The 22,500-nt window shown below is 39.4% G+C and overlaps 1 protein-coding gene across 9 annotated transcripts in view; it reads right to left on the bottom strand.

Moving 5' to 3' along the window:
• Positions 1 to 22,500, bottom strand: part of LOC122787415 — a 678,631-nt gene that overhangs the window by 554,765 nt on the left and 101,366 nt on the right. For 8 of the 9 annotated variants that reach the window (XM_044054125.1, XM_044054129.1, XM_044054127.1 and 5 more), the window contains exon 3: positions 16,649 to 16,954. In XM_044054125.1, the coding sequence (XP_043910060.1) occupies positions 16,649 to 16,869 (221 nt within the window). In that variant the 5' untranslated portion in view covers positions 16,870 to 16,954. The remainder of the gene's footprint in view (positions 1 to 16,648; positions 16,955 to 22,500) is intronic. The other variant, XM_044054126.1, reaches the window with a different exon arrangement.

The following is a 22,500-nucleotide window of genomic DNA, read 5'->3' as shown; positions in this document are numbered from 1 at the left end:
TGTGTGAGTTGAGTGAGTGTGGTGTGTGAGTTGAGTGAGTGTGGTGCGTGAGCTGAGTGAGTGTGGTGCGTGAGTTGAGTGAGTGGGGGGGTGAGTGAGTGTGGTGGGTGAGCGAGTGTGGTGGGTGAGCGAGTGTAGGTGGGTGGTGAGTGAGTGAGGGTGGTGAGTGAGCGGTTGAGGGTGGTGAGTGAGCGGTTGAGTGTGGGTGAGCGAGTTGGTGTGGGTGAGCGAGTGGTTGAGTGTGGGTGGGTGAGTTGAATGTGGGTGTGTGAGTTGAATGTGGGTGTGTGAGTGAGGGTGGTGAGTGAGTGTGGTGAGTGTGTTGAGTGTGTTGGGTGGTGAGTGAGTGTGGGTGAGTGAATGTGGGTGAGTGAGTGAGTGAAGTGTGGTGGGTGAGTGTGGTGAGTGAGTGTGGGTGGGTGAGTGAGTTGAATGTGGGTGAGTGAGTGTGGTTGGTGAGTGGGTGTGGTGGGTGAGTGAGTGTGGTGAGGGTGGTGAGTGAGTGTGGGTGACTGAATGTGGGTAAGTGAGGTGTGGTGGATGACGGTGAGTGTGTTGAGTGAGTGAGCGTGGTGAGTGAGTGTGGTGAGTGAGGTGGGTGGTGAGTGAGGTGGGTGGTGAGTGAGGTGGGTGGTGAGTGAGGTGGGTGGTGAGTGAGTGTGGTGAGTGAATGCGTTGAGTGTGGTGAGTGAGTGTGGTGAAGTGAGTGAGTGAGTGTGGGTGAGTCTCATTTTTGGATGTAATTTCTAAATTTTGTAAACTTTGTTTTTGTATTGTCATATTGCTTTACATTGCCCTACCGATATGTGACAAAGTACAGGCAGAAACACAGTAACAGCTGCAAAAACTAAGAGCATAAATTTGCAATAACCATGCGTTTACATTAATTGCATGTTTTTACATAAGAAGCAGATGTCTGTCACAATTAATCGACAACACTACATCAGATTACAAGTAGTATGCAATACCATAATTTTTTAAATTATGTCTTAAAAAAGCACGTTGGTGCTGTCATGCAAGTCTGTAAAATATTTCATGTTTATAGTGTGTCATTTGTTGGCTATTTAATCAAACGGGAAGGAAAAATAAGTGGGAGTTTGATGCTTTGCAAAATAGTGATTATTCCCAGTGCTATGTAGCTTGGTTCTAAATTTGACAGGAGGAGTGCAACAAAAAAAAGTGTCCCACTGTAAGGAGGGAAAGGCTGACAAGAAAACAGTACATTACTCTAGTCACCTGCTGTGAGCTGTCAATCACATGCAGATAATGGGTCAAATTGCCCTTAAATCTTTGACAGCCAGGGAAGGTAGGTGTGAAGTGGGAGGGGAGATGCCTTGAAGAACTAGAGTTCAGCCTTCACAAAAGAAAGCAAGTTAGCATTTCTAAGAAACAAAAGCAATGAAATGCACTTTTCAGTTCTGTTCTGTAGCATTTCCACTGCTTGTGTTTGAAGTAGTCATTGAAAAAGGATGACATTTTAACCAAAAGTAGGGGACTTTAAGACAGCAGTGAATGCCTGTTAAGTCAATGAAGTGACAGCAGCTTAAAGGAAAATGTGGCAGATCTGATGCAATTTTTTGGAGACAAACAATGCATTCTGGGATACTTAGAGGCAGAGTAAACAGTCTGAATTATTTCAAAATGCCAGCCCCCATGTGGTCAGAGTCAGAAATTGCATATAAAAATATCTAAAAAGCTCTAAATAGTCCCAGAGTGCTGTTAAAATGTAGGAAACACCAAACCATGATGAAATAAACATGATTTTTGAGTCTGAGGGTGCGGTTGTCCTTTAAGGACTAACTTGTTCCTGCATTCTTATAGCACTTGAGCACCAAAAAAGGTACATGCCTCACAGTCAGTGACCAGGTGGCCTACACCCAGCCAATAAACGCACAAGGAGTGAGGGTTCTGCTAGGGGATCTTGTGTCCACAGGCCAAACACTTCTTGAACCCAGAGAACTGGTCCTTCATAGTGAAAACTACAATAAATAAATAAATTAGACAGCTAGATAAAAAAAAACAGTATCATAATAAATAAATATCTAGAAACACCAAACAGTACTACTAAGAACAAAAAAAATAATCGTCTTCACGTTAACAGAAAAGATAGCAAGAAAAATCCAACTGCTCAGAGAAGCTATGAAGGACAGGAGACATTCTCCTATCAGGACTGCTTTTTTGTGCATTACGGGGAGGAAAATAAGGAGAAAAACGTTACATGGGAATGCTAAGTAATAACTTGCTAAGTAAACAGGTTAGAAAAAGCAATACCCAAAAGATGTCACTTATCTTACAAGTTGAAAAATCAGTGCCCTCATATATCACGTCCTTCTGTTAGAATGACATATGGAGTACTTTGGGAAATCGTAGAGAACTATAGTTAGGGGAGAAGTCAGAGCCCTGGATCCAAAGCTTCTGAAAGGCTCCAAGATCAGATCCAATTGGATCCAAGGTCTCAAAGGTTGAATCTGATGAAAACACACAACATCAGCTCCTACTCTATTAAATACTGGTGATTATAAATTAATAGCGTACAAGTGACTAAAAAAAGTAAGTAAATTAGCAGTTAAAAAGAAGTTATGTACTCACCATAACGTTCCATGTGAGTTGCTTATCTCGCCTTTATTCTCACTGATGGGTTCGGAGCCGATCCTTGGCTCTGACACGGCTGATAGCAAAGCTCAAGGTTTGCCAGTAGCTCGAGACCAAGCCCCTTATCCCATGATGCACTGCTGGAAGTACCTCAGATCTTGTTTGCTGCTTGTATATATTCCCCTTGTAAGGGGTGCGCTCTCCAAGAAGGAAGAAGTACTGAACAACCAGGATGATACCAGCCTCAAGGTCAACTGTCAGCCAGGAGAGGGATGGAGGGAGGGACATGAGAATAAAGGCGAGATAAACAATTCACACGGAACGTTATGGTGAGTACATAACTTCTTTATGTGAAGTTGTTAAATCTTGCTGTTTATTCTCACTGATGGGTAGAGTCCCTAGCACTCGCAATCCTGGGTGGCTCACGGGAGTACATTTTTTAGGACTGTAGAACCAAAAGAAGACCTGTCCCTGGAGGCCTTATCTACTTTGTAATGAGTGATAAAGGTATGAGGGTTAGACCAAGTGGCTGCAGCACAATTGTTATCAAGGGGCAATTTAGCTTGAAAGGCAGAAGACGTAGAAACGGCTCTGGTTGAATGAGCCTTTGCTTTGTGTGGCAAAGGTATGTTAGCATCTGCATGAACAAATGAAATACAATCCGATAACCATTTTGAAAGGGTTGTTTTAGCCACTGGTCTACCTTTTCTGGCCTCCGAAAAGGATACAAAGAGTTAATCTGATTTTCTAATATCCTTAGTTCTATCAAGATAAAATCTGTGCTGTCTATGTACGTCAAGTTTGTGCAGCATGCATTCCAATTTGTTGGAATGGTTGGGAAAAAAGACTGGCAACTCAATGACCTGACTGAGATTAGACTCAGAACAGACTTTAGGCAAAAAGGAGGGGTTTGTTCTGAGTGATACTCTATCAGAATGGAAAATCATATAAGGAGGTCTGACAGATACTGCTTGAAGTTCTGACACTCTGCAGGCATAAGTAATGGCCACTAGAAAAATAGTTTTCCAGGACAAAAATCTGAGATCACAAGATGATGCTGGTTCAAAGGGGGGAAGAATTATTTGAGATAGCATAAAAGTCAAATTCCAGGGAGAATAAGGGATTTTGACAGGAGGTCTCATGTGAAAAACACCTTTGAGAAAAACCTTAGATAACTTATGGGCCATAATATTTAACCTATCCAATCCAAGGTGGAAATGAGATATGGCAGCTAACTGAACCCGAAATGTGGCAGCTGCTGCTCCTTCCTTAAAAATGATTGTCAAAAACTCTAAAATGGATGACAAAGGAGCTTGGAAAGGGTCAATTATTTGTGTACTGGCCCAAGTGGAGAACCTTTTCCACTTACTGCGATATAGTTTTCTGGTGGATGGCTTATGAGAAGACAATAGAATTTGTCTTGTGTCATCTGAGAGTGAATGAAGCCTGGCTGTTTGGGAAGTGGATCAGCCAAGCAGTCAGCTTTAGAGACTGCAACGAAGGATGGAGGTCCCCTGACAAGTGTGTCAGGAGGTCTGGAACTGGGTCCAGGATCCATGGATCCTCCAGCAGATGATGGTGAAGAAAAGGGAACCAAATCTGTCAAGGCCAATGGGGACTATAAGGATAACAGTCCTTCCCAGCGATTTTGCTTTCTGTAAAAACCTGGGTATCAATGGAATTGGTGGGAATGCATATAGGAGACCAGGAGACCAATTGTGTATGAGTGCATCTCTTGGGGGATGTCCCGGAGGTGGTATTAGGGCAAAGTAGCTTCTGCATTTGGTATTGATGTGACTGGCAAAGAGGTCGCAACAAGGCTGGCCCCATTTGCGGAAAAGCATATCCACAACGTGTTAGTTGACAGACCACTCGTGAGGCAACAGGATTTCCCTGCTCAGCTTGTCTGCTATCACGTTGGATTTCCCCGGGATGTGCATTGCTAACAGAAAACGCTGGGATGACACAGCCCATTGCCATACCCTGTGGGCTTCTCGACAAAGGGGATAAGACTTGGTTCCGCCCTGTTTGTTCAAGTACCAGACCACTGACATGTTGTCTGTCTGAATTGCAATTGTCCCTAGAGGAAGAGAGTCCTGTAAGTACTGCAATGCCAGAAGTACTGCTCTCAACTCCAGAACATTGATATGCAGATGTGACTCTTGATCCGTCCATGTGCCTTGGGCAGTCTTTCCCTAAAAATGCCCCCCCCCCCCTATCAGGGAAGCGTCCGTGGTCACGGTGGCTACTGGGGGGAGATGCAGAAAGGGTCTTCCTATTGTGACATGAAGAGATGTCAACCACCACCAAAGGTCTCTCTTGCAAGAGTTTGTGATGAGAATTATATGGTTCATTGGCAATTTCTGGTAAGACCATTGAGCGAACAGGAGCCATTGAAGAATTCGCATATGCATCCTTGCGAGTGGAATGGCTAGAATTGCTGCCACCATCAAACCCAGTACCTTCAAGACCTCTGCGGCTGTAGCTCTGTTCTTTGACACCAAAGAGTTGACGTGTTGGCAAAGAAGTAAGACCCTTTCGACTGGAAGATGTAGAGTGGTGGTTGAGGTATCTAACTTTGCTCCTATAAAGATGGTATGCCACGATGGCGACAAGGCAGACTTTTCGAAGTTGACTGAAATGCCTAAGTGGTGGCAGAGTGTCAGAGTAGATTGTGTTGCCTGAATCAATTGATGCCTGGTGGTAGCGGTGAGGAGCCAATCGTTTGGATATGGAAACACCTGGAATCCTAGACGCCTCAGGTGAGCCGTGACCACTGCCATGAATTTGGTGAACACTGTGAGGGCTGTAGTGAGACCAAAGGGCAGGGCTCGAAACTGGTAGTGACTGGCTCCCAGCTGGAAACGCAGGTGATCTCTGAATCATCTGTCCATCTTTATGTGGTAGTACGCGTCCTTGGGATCAATGGAGCACATCCAATAGCCTTTCCCTAGAAAGGAAAAAATGGCCTGAAGCATGACCATTCGGAACTTCTCTTTTTTTACAAATTGGTTGAGTCTGCTGAGGTCCAAGATAGGTCTCCAGTCCCCTGTTTTCTTTGGAACCCAAAAGAATCTTCAGTAAGTTCCGAATCCAATTTGGTCTGCTGGGACTGGCTGGATGACTCTTTTTTCTAGCAACTTGTGGACCTCTATAGTTGCTTGTTCTCCGAGACTGGGTGGAACATCCGGGATTCTGTTTACAGGAGTGAGAGGGGAAGAAAACTGTATGAAATGCCCTTTGGAAACAATGCTTTGTACCCAGGTATCAGATGTTATGCTTAGCCAGGCTTCTGGGTACAAAGATAAGCAACCCCCGACTGGCTCCAGAGCTGGACAGCCGAGTCACCTTTCAGGAGCGCTGGTAGGGCTGACAAAAGAACTGGCCTCTGTCACCCTGCTGTTGCGGACCCCCCCCCTGCAGTGCGGGCAGCATCTTCCATTATAACCCCCTCCTCTGCCTCTAGAGGGGGTTTCTCCACGTGTGTCCTGAAAGGCTCCCTGTGCTTTTCGGAACCACATCTTTCCGCCCTTAGGGCCCTTGGGATAGGGCAGAGTAGGGGTAGAAAAATGGACTCCAATGGCAGATAGAGTCTTGCCTTCCTGCTCACACCTGGTTAGAGTTTTCTTTACATTGGGCCCAAACAGGGATGAGCCATCAAATGGGGTGTTGATAAAAAATACTTAAAGGGCTCCGCAAAGGAACAGAGACGCATCGAGGCTTGTCTACGCAGGGCAATGCCTGAACTTGTGGCTCTACTCGAACCATCAGCTGCGTAAGATATGAGACGCATGGACGAGTTCACAATTGAGTTTAGGGTAGCGAGCTGTGTGTTAACTTTGTCGGCAACCCCTGCAGCCACCATACCCTGGATAGTATCTCCTAGCCCTTTCAGGAGATCTCTTTGTAGTGTTGTAAAATGGGTTAAATAGTTCAGTGATCAAAGGGAAAAGGTCGCTGAACTAAACATGCATTTCCCATATCTATCCATGATCCTAGAATCTCTGTTAGGAGGATGGATAGAGGAGGACATCTCAGATGTTTCCTTTTTGATGGCTGCCGCCACCACCATTGCATCAACAGGCACTCCCTTAGTCAAAAAGGCTTTGATCACTGGGACAGAGATGAACTTATTTGGCTTCCGAGGGAAAGGTTCCAAGGCCTCCGGAAATTTCCATGTCTTACGAGAGATCAGCTCAATGAGCTCATCGTAAGGCAGAGACACCCAAGAAGTGAAAGGTTGAGACCCGAAAGCCATCAAGAGCACTGACTCATCTTCAGTAGGGCTTTTGGACTGCCAACCGCCCCTCTGATTAAGGATCGCTTAATATCTCCGCAAAGGAGATATCCTCAGAGGGGGATCGAGGGGACTCTTCTGACTCATCCAAGTCAGTGTCAGATGTCAAAGACTCCTGTGGGGAGTCCAAGTGCCTCCTCTTGCACAGTCTCTTCCTGGGTACCTCCTCAGTGGAGGGATCTGGGGAGGTCTCAGAAGAGCAAGGGGCACCCTGTGGGGCTACTTTAGGCTCAGGGTCTCTATGCTTAGGTGGACCGGTAGAAACAGGAGCAGACACAGGCACTTGAGGGGAGTAAGAAGCCAGACCTGATGCTGATGATGTCTTTGGAGACAGGACTCTCCTCATGGCATCGAACACACCATGGCTCCGACGAGAAGGGGTAGACGGATCCAAAAGGAAAGCCCAAGGTAGGAGCCGAGCTCATCTGAGCCAAAGCCCCGAGAGGAAGAGTCGGCACCGCCAAATCGGTATGACTATCCTCTCCGGACCTGACAGGAGAGTGTCGGCTCCTAGGGTCCCCGGTCAGTGCTGAGGACGTCTGAGTAGATGGAACCGATAACACCGGAGCAGGTCTCGGCTCCACAGGCTCAGCAACCATCAGGTCGGGCTCCTTCGGCTCCGAAAGTCTAGTATGGCTCGGAGGAGGAGTAGTCAAGTCCAGGTTAATGGTCTTCGGCTCTGGTGCATTCGTCGGAGCCGACAACAATTTGGCAAGGCCTGGTGCCCGTAAAATCTTCTGCACCAACCAGTCCATATCCAGATCTGAGAGGATGACAGAAGACTTGGAGGAATGCACTGAGGGTGCTGATTGGAGCAGAGGAGATGAGGGAATCTCAGAAACTGGCTCCAAAGCTGTGAGCTGGCTCTGAACAGAAGGGACACTCGGTTCCAAGGACAGTGGAACCGATGACCTTACACCCTCCATTTTTTTTAGCCTTTTTCGATGCTTTTGAGTCACCTGAAGACTTGGATGACTGAGGATCTACTAGCACCATCCTGGTCACCCAGTTCTTCCAAGAAAGGGTGCTTTAGTAAACCCCTACCCACTAATTTCCTCCTTCTCTCTAAAAGTACCCTGGAAGAGAAGGAGTGACAGATGCTACAAGAGTCTTGGAGGTGTAAAGCCCCAAGAAAATAAACACACTGAACATGTCAGTCAGTGACCGACATTCTTTGTCCACAATCCAGACATTTTTTTGAAGCCAGATTTAGGATGTGGCTTTTCTTTCTCATCAGACATCTCTATTATAAATTTAAACAAATGTAAACAATTGAAACAAATTATCTAGCAAAGTACTCCTAAGAATGTGGTTAAATACAAGGCCAACTACTAGGCCAACACTATAGAAAAAAAACAAGCCAACACAGGGCACTTATCTAAAACTAAATCCAAGTCTAAAACTATATATATATATATATATATTTAAACTATCCTAACAAGAAAGTAAAGAAAAAAGTTTTTAAACTTGCAAATAGATGAATCTATCGAATAATAATGGTCCGAGCTATCTGGAACACTGAGATCTGTGCTGGGACAAACTAGATCTGAGGTAATTCCAGCAGTGCATCATGGGATAAGGGGCTTGGTCTCGAGCTACTGGCAAACCTTGAGCTTTGCTACTGACCGTATCGGAGCAGAGGATCGGCTCCGAACCCATCAGTGAGAATAAACGGCGAGATTTAACAACTTCACATTATATCTTTGGAAATTTGTAGCTTAATAAAAAAGTGTCAGATATGTATATGTCATTGTGGATGGTAAAGGTATACTCTCGAAGAGTGCGTAAAACAAGCTTTAGAACTTTTACTGTCAACTGACATATAAAAGGCTTCTGACAAAGTTTCACATTCTGAGTTGTTAGCTTTACTGAAATGTACAGACTTGGAAGAACAGTATACGTTTTGGATGAAGGGAGTGTACTCCAAGCAAGGAAAAAAAAAAAAACCCCATGGTTAATAGGCAATGGATACAAATGCAGAGGGGCATCTGATAGGGATGCGAAGTGAGTTATTTGGTATATGTATCTAGGATGTTCTAGAATATACAAAGAACAATTGCTTTTTTTTAATAAAGAAGATTTTCCCAGTTTGACAGCTTACGCAGAGGACTTACTAATGTACAGGAAATTTCCTGCACATTTATGATCTCATGCAGGTGGCAAACTTGCCATTGCAGCAACTTGAATAAAGCATTACCAAAAATAATCTTTTAGGCTATGGTACAGATTTAATGGCTATTTGGGTTGTGTTAGGTTTGTGAAACACTATTTTCAGCTTTTGGGGCAGATTTTGGATCAGAGATAAGAATACAGGCTCAGAGGAGCAACACAGAGTGAAAAGAATGAAAGCACGGATAAATGGAAAAGCTTCTGTATAACCTATGAAAAATGGTTTAATTGCTGAAAACATGTACTTAAATGTGAAAATGTGTGGGTATTAACACGAATTTAGCAAATATCTTTTTTAATGCTAGTCTGCTAATAAACACAGATCATGAGGTATTTTCCAGGAATTTGGGGAAATAAGTCGAATCCTATAAAAAGAAGTATGCTATTTAACAAAATTACTTTACAGTAAATTTAAATATTGTATAGCTACTTTTCTTTTACTCTCCTATTTTCCAGATATTATGTTGCATTGTCTTAAGCATGCTATGAGTGGGCCATGTTTACAGCAATTTTATATCCAACTTTTAGAACAATACAGACTATGAATGTAAATTACTTTGGAAATACTTTAGATGGTAAAATATAAATGAACTGGATGGACTTTGAGCTGCCTGTCTTTGTCTGTTGCTGGCTTCGTTTTTATTTTATTATTTTACCATTATTACAGCAACGGTAGATATACCACCGATATTCCGCCATTGTGTCTTCATAAATGAAACTATGTTAAAAATGACAAGAGAACAATAGCATATAGAAATATTGGACAGTGTTTTGTGAAACACTATTTTCATGTTTTATGCCTTGGGGAGAAAAAAGAAGAAAACTTGTATGAAGGAATATTTGGTAAGATTAAGCTAACTTCTAAATTTCTCTTAATAAAATATTTCATATGGCAGCTAAGTCACAAGCAACTGCCCTGAATTGATGGATCTTAAGAGAAACTCTGAGAGTTTGTACTCTTGCAAGTTACTACACACAACTTTTTATGCCTTTCTTTAATGACCTATAATTAAACACTCAACAGGCATTGAAATATTATACTAAAATATACATAATTATATTGTATTTATTATCGGGTATACCAAGATAAAGTGCTATAAAACAATGGTAAGATATTTTAGATGTTTATTCTGTGGAAAGTATGGACTGTCAGATGCCTGCCTGTATTATAAACTACACACCTGACCTCTGATGCTCTTTAGAATTACATAATTATATTTTTTTCACCAGAAATGTGATAGAGGGTTCTACTTTCTTTCTAATTAAAAATAAGCTAATGATGTCTCTACTCCAACAGTAAGGTTCAGGAAAAGGCTCACTGCCCTCAGTAGCTGCATACTACAGTTCAATCAATTACTGTGACAATCACAAAATGTGTTTCAGAGACAGCTACGGCCACAATGAGAAAGACTGCATTATCAGCTCATTAGCATATCTATGAATCTCACACTAGCCCACACAAGTGCCGTCAGACCAGTAAACAGTAGTGTACACTAGAGAGGCCCATGCATTGGGTTGTCACATGTACTCCATACGCTCGCATCCAGGCAGGCAAACATCCATACACCCTCCCACCCACCGACACAAGACACCCAAACACACAATGTTAATTAGTTTAGCCATTCTCATGGACTGCTGCATTATCATGCAGTTCTGTTCACGAGACAGTCCTCCATGCTGAGGTTCCCATATGTGGAAAACTTTAGCAGTAGAGCAGTCTAAAACATTGAAAGGCTTACCGTGAATGGAAAAAACATCCATGCTAAAGCTTACCCAGTCATGGGAAGTCTTTCTGAATCCCATCCTAAGGGTTAAAAGTATAAATACATAAATAAAGGACTCCTAATCTTTTTTTTTTCCCTATAACTGCTGTGGGATCTTTTACATCAATCTGACCTACTAATAAATCAGCAATATTGGAACTCAGCTTAACATCTTATCCAAAATACAGAATACAGCACTTCAGAAATGCAGCAGCCAAGTTATGCTTCACTACACTGTTAATACTGGAAAATGAATCCATGCAGCACATGAGGAAATAGAACCTACAACCTTCTACTGGCATCAAAGGCAAGCGTGCTAACTGCTAAGCTATTATAATTGCATTTTCTCTTGTATTAATCTTACCTTTCCCCCCTTTTTTTACTCCTTATTACTGCAATCACAGACATGCATAAAATGTACTTGGCATATCTTTTATCATACCAATTAAAAGTGAAAACTCATAACAAGTATCTAATATTTCTTCTTCTCACAATATTCATTTTCTATATTATGTCATTAAGATTGACATGAAAACATCCTGCTGTCCCTCCATCAGACATCAACTATTCTTAATCAAAGCAGTGTTATGAAAACATCGTTTCCACTTCTAGATAATTACAGTAATTCACTGCAGTATTGTGGCAGACACCCCCCCACACACACACACACACAGTACCCATAATCTGCATGCTTCTGTTCCTATTATACATGAAGATCTGGTTTCCTGATGCTTCTATTTGTATCAAATTTATTTATATTTTTAATACTTTGTTAACTATCTTACTAACATTAAGCCAAAGACTTGTTTGCAAAAGTCCCAAGAAATAAAGCTTCACAAAACAAATTCAGAAAGCACTTATGTTACTTACCACAGTAACCAATCAAATGAAACAGAGTGACTTTTTGAAGAGATGCACACCACTGCAACTTTAACTCCAAGATCACTGCAACCTGAAGGAGAATACGCCAACGTACTGCATCTCAGATTTAGTACGTACATTTCCCTTTCTGCACACTTACTGTTTTACTGTTCTGAGGATCACAACCATTGTTCTTGCATTTTCAATAGCAACTCGTGTACAGCATGCATAGTGTAATTCAGGGTCTGATAAACTGCAGCCTTCAGCTAGCATGCGCAGAAGCAATTAAGTGCTTTGGAAATGCAAAGAAGGCTCTTGTTTCAGTAGGTGCACACATCAGCTACCAGTGGGGTGGAGTTAGGTCATGAAAAAAAAAAATCCCATTGTGTCTAACTGGATGACGATCTTCATCAGATCTCTCCAAAAGGGTGCCATATTGGCACAATAAATGTGGCTGATACAAATGATACAAATGGTACACACAAGGAGGCAGAAAAGTCATACAGAAACTCTCTATAGGAAATCTAGTTCTTCTCTATGGGACTCTGATCATGAAAGAGAATCAGACATTCTGTTTAGAGTTAAAGGTATACATTCTTTTCTGGTTAGAGGAGAGACCTAGAAAAGTAAAGATAAGGTCTGGGAAGAGACTTCTTAACATTCAAAGTTATCTTCAGACAGGAAAATGGGAAAAAAAATCTAGTCTAGGGCAGAAATGGAAGTATTCTATGGATGTAAACCAATATCAACCAGGTGTTCAACTAAGAAAAATTATAAAAACTGTCAAAGAACCCACACACCAAAACTGCAAATGGCATAAAGAAAAAAACTTTCTGAGCTTGTGGTGCAAACCATCTCCTGCAACCTAATCATTCTCTTACATATACATACTAATTCCATGATTACACAATTACAGGAAATAAAGAAAACCCCTGAAAGGATGAAAAAAATGGCTCTCACAAGTGCAATCTTACATTGTAGCTAAACAGTTTAAAAGCATTCTGAAAGCTCTCTGCTAATATTCGGAGACTTTTAACTGTCCTGTTATTATGAAAAAAAGCTAAGAAAATATAGGAGAACAGCAAATTTCAAAAACTGCTGTTCTCCTTTAAAGTTATTTTTTACATAAGGGCAAGCCCTCCTGCACCCCAGCCCCCACTACTTATAAATATTAACTCTGAGATCACCATACCTTGAGGACAAAGGAACACTACTAAGTAGCACTCTTTAACTTGGTATATGTAAGTTTACATTTCTGTTCAATCTTGCATTTCCAGGACTCTCAGCAAAGAGTCTCAGAATTAAATGCAGTTACCCATTCTGGGACTTGTAAATCTGTGGTGTTGTGATTGGGAAAAAAAGCATTCATGAGAGTTATACTTCATTATGTGGTAGGACCCTCTTAACTGGATGTGTTATATATAACAAGTAAATTACTTGTTAACACTGCATTTACTAAAGCTTCTCTTTTAATTTCTTCTTAAATGCACATAAAATGTTTTATCTGACTTAAATAAACATGTTTTTGATTCTACAAATAATATTTTTAATGAAATGTCTGAATTTGTACCTGCCTCTGGACCACAACATAGCCCAAATGGTCTACTCTCATTTAAAAACAAAGCAACAGATTAATATTTAGAGGTTGATATGCCTCATGGCAATGGTAAACCCCAATCACATCAACCTCATCTAAATAAAGCACATGTCTGCCAAATACAAATCCTTCAGCACTTAACTATTAATACTTACAACAGGATGCAGACTTAAGAAGACCACTTCACAGTTTTGGAGAGGCAGTTTTTCTGGAAAAAAAATCCTTACTTAAAGAGACACCCAGTGAAAACCAGCTTGACCAATATCTAGTCACAGAGACATGTAGTGGTTGGAACATTACATAGGTGCTCAATATACTCTATGTATATTCTAAAAAGCTAACGAAAAATGTTTCCTTAATGTTTTGAAAGCATCATGAACAATAGGGATTATAAATAAACATGGAAACAAACAGTATAAATAAACTTCACATAAGACAGTCTTTCTTCTGGAACCTGACAACCAGATTAAAACGCTCTGCCATTAACTGGAAAGCGATTCTAGAGATAACATGCTGAGGAAGGGAATCCTGTAATGAAATCTTGGTAACAGTGACTTCTTCCTTATCATCAATGTAATCCTTAAATTTATGACTACTCTAAAAAAGAAGTGGGTGCCCTGATCTCTTGATATCCAATCTGTACTTTCTGAAGAAAGAACTGTAAGAAAAAAATGACAGATTTCACACAGCTAAATTATACTTGTCAATCATAAGTTGAACTAAGAGGCTTTAAACACCATCTTCTTTGGCATACAAGATTTATCTTCAGGGAAAACCAGATTTGAAGTTACTAGATAATTACTATCAGAGCTGGCTTTGAAAATCAGAGTGTAATAACGGATTGGTACTAGTCAAAATTATCTTACTGATCTTTAGACAAAAATGCAAGGAATGGCTTTCATTAGTTTTCTTTTTTTTTGGGGGGGGTGATATATAATAAAACAATAACTGCAAAACAATAACATCATTTCCAGTAAAATATAATTAAAGTGAAAAAGAAAGCCGATTTAACACGATGGAGAAACTTATTCTGGGAATGTGCAGCTTTCCTCAAGCCCTGTAACAGTCTAAAATACCACAATTATTTAAATACTTAACAATAAGCAATGAAATATGAAGGACACTTTTGAGACAACAAAACCCTAAAAGAAAGTAATTCCGACAATACTAAACCATGGGGCCTTACCATAGTCCTGATAATGATGGCTGATAATGCCAGAACTACAAGGTACCCATACAGAAAGAACTGAGAACAAGAAAATTAATAGATGTCGGTCAGCTATGTACTAATTTGTAAAAAAACAAACACCAAATCCACACCAGAAGAGACCACAGGAGCAATAAATTAGCGTATTCTTCCTTTAATCACCGCTTTTGTCCAAAAGACTTCTTCAGAATAATACATGACAAAACACTGGTAAAAAAAACTATTTAAATACAACTCTTGCAAGCAACAAACCATCAATTGGCAATTAAAACAAATTACTTAATTAACCAACTTAAAATCAGAATTTAAAAAAAAACAAACAGTGCAGTAGGGTTATAAAAAAGCATTCCTTTTAACACATAACCTAGGAGTTTTTAAAAAGCACTTAATATTTATTACATCATTAAGGTCAGATTTTTTGTCTGCCTGTAACCTTATCTGGCTTCTCTCTGTTCCAAAAAGCTTTTAAATTCTCCACCTCTAAAATCTGGTTTGCCCTATTCTGAAATGGAAAATAAAAATGTGTTAAAACCTACACACTCCTGACTGTGTCTTTCCTTTTTAAACAATAAATATGCTCCTTAATTCTCTTGTTTAGGTTTCTGGTCGTCATCCCCAAATAAAATTGTTGACATTTGTCACACACTGCCACGTAAACTACCCCCCCATGGTCTTGCAAGTATAAACTCATTGAACACTAATGGTGTAGGGTATGTGTGGTAGTGCAATGTATGGCCCTTCCAAAATGAACCTGCACATTCCACAATCTTTACATTTGTACATCCCCCAGTATTTGTCTTAAATACATCTACAGACATCTTATCCTTTCCCTTTTCTAACAATGTTTTTAAACTGAAATTGTTTCTATGTACAAATTTGGGTTTCACTCCTACTACTTGTGACAAATCATGGTTTCCCTCAATAATCTTCCCATTTTGTTCAATAATATTTCTAATACCCATAGAATCGGAGGTCATCTCCATATTAAAACAGAAGTGATTGTATTCCCCACCATCACTTTTAGATTTGCTAAAAATAGCTTGCTTCAAAATAGGTGGATAATTAATGTCTTTCCTGTCCCAGATGTTTGTAGCCAGTTCTCTCAAAAAGATTTTACAATAACCTCCATCACAAAATAATTGAATAATATGTTCAAATTCACTAGCCAATAGATCATCCTCACAGGTCATTCTACAGGCCCGAATCAGTTGACTCTTAGGTATATTGTTTTTGATAAATTTAGGAAGCTGGCTAGAGAAATGTAGATAACCATTAGTAAATAACTTTTTTCTGTAAATTTTACTTACAAACGTATTACCAATACTATCCCAAAATAAATGGACATCCAAATAATTAATGTTGGTACCTGCATCCCCCAAAACAAATTTTAAGAAAAGTCAGAAGCTACATTTAACTTGTCAACAAACAGTTGGACGTCATTACGATCTCCAACCATACTGAAAACCAGGTCATCTATAAACCTTTTATAGTAAAGTACCTGAAAGTCCTTCTTGACTGAATCTAACACTAAGTGTTCCCACCACCCCATCTCAATGTTGGCAAAAGAGGGGGCCACCGGAGAACCCATGGCCACCCCCCCTCTGATTTGTTTGTAACAGTGGTGGTTAAACACAAAATAATTGTTGTCCAACAACACATCTAAAACAAGAACAAGAAAACTAACAGATGTTGGTCAGCTATGTACTAATTTGACATACATGCTTCCTGACTTTTGTTAACTGTTGTACTGAAATACAAACAAAACATGTATCCGTGTTAAATCAGTGTTAACATCTGTCATCTTGGTATAAACTTTATTTTTATATAAAAGACAAAGAAAGGCCTTATGCATTTACTTTTAAAATCAATATGCTATGTTGTGAATAAAAAAGGCAAACCTTCACTGCTATGGTACAAAATTAACAATTACATCTATTGCAATGACACAGCTAGTCAAAGACAGGCATGCAAAGAAGCAGAGTATAGATTAAATGAATGTGACTATTCAACTGAATTTCCCTTGATAAATAAACTGTACAAAATCAGAAGGATATGCAATAATAAGCCTTTTGGAAAACTATCTAAAGATGTCTAGTAAACATTTTGTAGCATCTTTTTACATTACTACTCTTAAGAAAATGCTTTAACTCATTCAACATTACCTGTCAGAGTCTGCACTTATTATTTGATTGATGGAATTCTCCACTTCACTTTTGGTAGCCTCATGGGCAATCCCCCTTGGGATCTCAGTAACTTTGTCCACCGCATTCTGTGGGAGGGTTTCCACATTCTGTTCATCTTGTTCAATCAGCTCAAGTTGAGCTTCACTGCTCCTTAAATCCAGTTCAAATACAACAGGGTCACTGTCCGACAAGGAGGTCATTTTTCGGAGCAAAAGCACTGCTAAACTTGCACGTCCAAGCTGTGTTGCAGAACTGGAAAGTTTCTTTGCTCAGCATTACCTGTAACTTAAAAATGAAAGATTCAGTGATTAAATAATAAGTGTACCACTACTTAAAAAAGAAAACTACTCTGCATTTGAACAGTACTGAAAAATGACTTGCAATACAGTCTTGGTTTGTCTCCCTTAAATACAGCTCTTCTGCTGTTCAGAAATCCATGACATTAGCTGCTAATGTGTGCCAAACGAAATTAAAGAAAAACTCCACTTTAGAATTAAAAATCAATTTTTCGCTCTAGCTCTGTTTACAGAGTTATTTTAACATCTCAAAATCACTCTGAGTGCTTCTTATAGAATTGTAATATGTTTTCTGCAAAATGTCTGCCAACGGGCTTGACTTATCAATGTGATCTTATTTTTCTTCAAGCCTATTTCCATAATCCATTTCAAGTCTGCTTTATGCAAGTCATGCTAGACATGAGGAGGTAGTGGTATATTCGCATTCTACTGACATAATGGGATTGGTGTCAGTCACTGTCATTAACATGACTGCTTCATTTCTTGAATGGCCCTCATTTGTGTGCGTCTCAGGGCTTGTTTTATAGTATACGGAGAAATTATACAGCTGCAACCAGAACAATTGCTAAATTGCAGGCCTTTGTTCAAAGTACCTTTTTACAGTCCAAGATAAAATGACAGCCCCTCCCCCTACAGTAAATGTGCTGATACTTATGAATTGCAAGAAAAAATAATTTCTGACTTTTCTGTAAATGACACAGACATCTTTGATACTATACGAGAGTCATCTTAAAATGCAAAGTAGTACAAACAACAAGCATTTAAAGCAGGGGTTCCCAAAGTGTAAGCCGTGGCGCCCTGGGGAGCTGTGGCTTCCTCACAGGGGCGCGGCGAACTAATAAGCTTAGCTGCAAAATAAACCACGAACTAATAAGCTTAGTTACTAAGCTTATTAGTTCACGGTTTATTTTGCGGCAGCACAAAAGGTTATAGGCTACACAGGAGGAGAGCAACTAAAGCTGGCTTACATTATTTATCTGTAGTTATTGAATGGGAACTTCTGTCTGGGCAGAGCCTATGTGTCATCACGTGTCAAAGCAGGAGGTGTGCTTAGGTCAGCTTTTTTTATGGCAGGAAGTTGAAATGTACTGTAACAGTCACTGATTTATAGTAGCACTAGAGATCTGTTCTATGCATGGCTTGAAACAATTTGCAGTCATCTGAGGGATGTTTTTGTGTATTTATAGTTAATTATCCTAGTGAACAGGATATAACAGGGTAGGTTAAGAAAGACGGAGGCTGCGGTGAGCACATCTCCCCAAGTTGCTAGTCAGGTTCAGACATGCAAAAGAAAGTAGTGCTTCTGCTAGTTTAGCTCATTTCTGCTTTGGGTAAAATATTGTTGGATCTGGAACTGACTGCTGGTGAGAGCTTGTTCACTCTAATTTTGAAAATAAAAATCAGAATGTTAAGTTTTACATAGCTGCTTTTGGCAAACAATGCTGCAAATGCATGCTACAGTTGTTTGTTACCTCAGTAAAAGCTAAGTTTTCACTCCTCAGTTGTAGACGTATTATAATGCCTTAGCAAGACTATATGTTTTATATCTTCATACTTCTCAGCTGTCCATTATTTTGACTCAAAATTTTGCTCTCTTCCTCTCCTGAAACTGGAGGTTTGGGGAGAAGTGATGGATTATATTTAATAAATTACTACAATAATTGGAGTTGTAGACTTCTTTTACTAATGCATACTGATTTACATTCTCGTATTGTGTCGACTTCTGAAATTAACGGTGCTAATATTTTAAAAAGTGGTCCAGATTATTTCTGTATGTGTTCCTGATTGTGGAGGTAAGAGACTGGCAAGAGATTAAGGGCTATTCTATATCTGTATTGTCTGTGTGTGTGTGTGTGTATATATATATATATATATATATATATATATATATATATATATATATATTTATATATCTATATATAGGTATATATTCCAAATGCTTATTTCACTGAATGACAAACCACTGAGCCAAAATGGTTAATGATTAATTGGTTGAAAGTCAGTCTCACTGAATGTGACAGCTGTGCATAGTTTTGTAAAACACCAGTATAAATATGAAAAGTATATGAAAAATGCACTTGGAGTTACCTGTACATAATAATTGCGGGTGTAATTTCCAGTTGAGTACTGGCTGAGATTTCATGAGAGTGACATTTTCACATTTTTCCACAGTTATGCAACTGTGGAGTTAGTATATTTAAGTAAAGGGGTGTGTGAGGGACGAAGCCCCACATGGAGGGTCTCCTGCAAAAACTTTTTTTTTAAAAAAGATTTTTTCCTTGGGTGATTACGTCTATATGATATTTCGGGTTCCTATTAGATGACTGAAGATGCATTCTTTCTCGAACTTGAAAAGACAAAAAGGCAAAATGACGAAGCGGCATATAAGCAAATTCTTTCCCTGGGAAAGAAATCACTTGGCCGCATCCATTACTTTGCCGTTTTCGTCACTGTAGTGCAATCTCAGAGTTGGTATATTTAAGTGGGGGGGTGAGGCCTCCCACTTTATGTTATGTTTTAACTGGTTTTTTTTTTTGGAACAGCGATTTTTTTTCCCCTTGGAAAAAAATCGCTGCCCTAAGCATTCGAGTTTGTAAGCTTTCGCTTACATGGGGTCGATAAATCATCGTTCGCTTTTCTAAGCATTCGATGATTTAATATAGACCCAAAAGTTCAGCTATTTGGAACTGGATTATATGGCATTTCAATGAAATGGTTTTCAGCAATTTGATTCAGTGATTTGTGTAACAGTGAGACTGAAATTCAACCCGGTGTGTGTGTGTGTGTGTGTGTGTGTGTGTGTGTGTGTGTTTGTGTATACACACATACATATATATATATATATATATATATATATATATATCCATACATACATATACACACACACACACACACACACACACACACACACACACACACACACACACACACACACACACACACACACACACACTAGTGTCATATCATCTGTAAAAATGTGTATGTAATGAAACTGCACAAGTGACTCAGTTTTTAATTGTTGTTTTAACTGTGTGACAGCTAGGATTTAACTTTCTGGTTGGATGTGTACTTCCCAGATATGCAACTCTTGTTCAGTTAGAGGGCCTGCCACTGTTGCTGTCATAATTAAAGGCTTTCTTTTTTGTATCGGCACTAGTTTTCAAGCATTGTGCTTGCTGCTTGGAAACATGCTCATGTTGGTGTTTGGCACCAGGACTGGATTGGTGGCATTTATAAGATAGTTTTAGACTTTAATGAACCAAATCAAGGGATCGAAAAAATGTGAACTACATACATATGTAACTGAAACATATAATAATGATACTGTCTTTTTTCATTTTATGCTAAATTATTTGAGACTGGAGCTATTGACAAAATTGTTCTTGTCATGTGAGTCTGCATTGGAGGTGATGAGAAACGCATCTTATTTGGAGGCTGTTACATCTACTGGACTAAGTGTGTTTTTATTCCCAAATAAGTAAAAATTTTGGTAACTTAGAAGTGCTGCAATGACTTGCATGTTGAGCCACCACAGAATAGTGTATGATGCAGCTTTCTGGCACCAGTTAGGAAAACACTAATTTTGCATCCAGAGAATACATAACTTACTAATCCTTTTAATTAAAAGAAAATAAATATTATTTCGCAAAGTATACTTGTTAGAATTTGATGGGGGGGTGCCTTCGGAAAACCTGGATTCAACAAGGGAGTCAAGAATCGAAAAAGTTTGGGAACCACTGATTTAAAGTTTACAGCTTAGCATTTAAATACTGTGATGCTGCTTGTGTAAAATTGTCAAAACAGGTGACAACTGCCTTTGAACCACTGACTAATTGAATTGCTCTGTTTTTCTGTGAAAGGCATGGCTACATTAGAAGCAGCTGTGAATCAGTGCAAGTTCCCTTTCTCTCTGCAATAAAGAAAATGGAAAACAGTTTCACAACTCTTTGTCTTGTTTACAGCAGCACCTGAGCTCCTGACTGCACATTTCTCTGTGTCTGTGGTATGTCATGTACGTGTAGACAAATTCCTCTGCAACTTATGTGAGAAGTTAAGCTTAAAAAGGGTGGGTGGTCTTTCCCTTCCTTTGATACCAAAGCAAGGAAATGAAAGTTTTATAAAGTACAAGCGGGTTTCAGGTACCTACACAGTACTGGAATTCTATTGCAAGGAGAAAGGCAACCTAAGAGTTGAGCTAAACTGTAGTAGAAGGTGGAGTTTTCCTTTAACAGAATACTATTATATTGTTAAAAGAAAGAACAGACTGTGCTCATGTCATGTCTATCTACAGTGTAGTAAAATTCACATATTTAGCACCTTAGCCATGAAAGCATACAAAAGCCATTGAAAAAGAGAGCTAACCAAGCTATTCATGGAGACACTTGCAGAGTCTCACTTTCAATGAAATTCAAGGGATATTTCACTATCCAATACACTGTAGAGAAATAAGAAAAAGTCAAGCTCTTTACTGCAAGATATTGTTCCAGACAGACAGACGTCTGCATGCAAAGAGTGACTGTTTTGATATAGCCAATAAACCATTTGCACAAATGAAAACACAAAAACTGACTTTTTACATATGATGTACCATAGCTACTGTGCCCAAAGGATTCCTACATTACATTCTTATGAAAGTAGTTAAGACCCATACTTCAGTACATTTCTCTGAAAAGTATACAGTTAAGTACACACACACACATATATATATATATAATATATATATATATATATATATAAAATATATATATATATATATATATACATATATATAGATATATATATATATATATATATATATATATATATATATATATATATATATATATATATATACATACACACACACACACACACACACACACACACACACACACACACACACACACACACATATAGGTTACCTGAAATGACTGAAACAATACAACATTGACAGTAAAATGATTGAAATGACTGAACAATATAAGACTGACAGTAAAAAACCTGACAAAATTGTACTTGTACTAAGGAGAGTTTATGCCCCCTTCCCCACTGCTGTGCAACGTTGGAGTTAGTGAAAATAAGTAGCAGGGGGTGTGGGGGTGGAGAGAGGCTTGGACCCTTGCAAAAACCTTGAAAAATGTGACAAAATATAAGTATATAGAAAACCACTAAAAAATCTGACATCAACACACATTTTTCTATGTTTTTGAAGGAGGCAAGCCCACCTGTACCTCTCGCAACCCCTGCAAATTATATATGCTAACTCAGAGGATGCACAGCAGTGGGAAAAGGGCATAAAAATTCCCTAGTACAAGATCAATCTTATCAGTCTTACTACTTTTCAGTCTTTTATTTCGATATTAACTTGTTTCAGTCACTTTAGCTGCATCTGTATGTACGAAAACCAACTTACCCGAAAACAAATTCGCTGAGATGAAATGTCCGAAACCTGATTTCAATGAACAGCCGTATTGCCAACACATTTCTCAGGTTAAGTATTCAGCTGATCAACATGGGGAAATTTGCCCTTTTCCCCACTGTACTGCGATCTCGGAG

Source organism: Protopterus annectens, chromosome 13.part0, assembly GCF_019279795.1.
Source record: "Protopterus annectens isolate FY-2018-M chromosome 13.part0, PAN1.0, whole genome shotgun sequence".
Lineage (NCBI taxonomy): Eukaryota > Metazoa > Chordata > Ceratodontiformes > Protopteridae > Protopterus > Protopterus annectens.
Note: the sequence above shows the minus strand (reverse complement) of the source record. Positions and strands in the feature narration are given on the sequence as shown.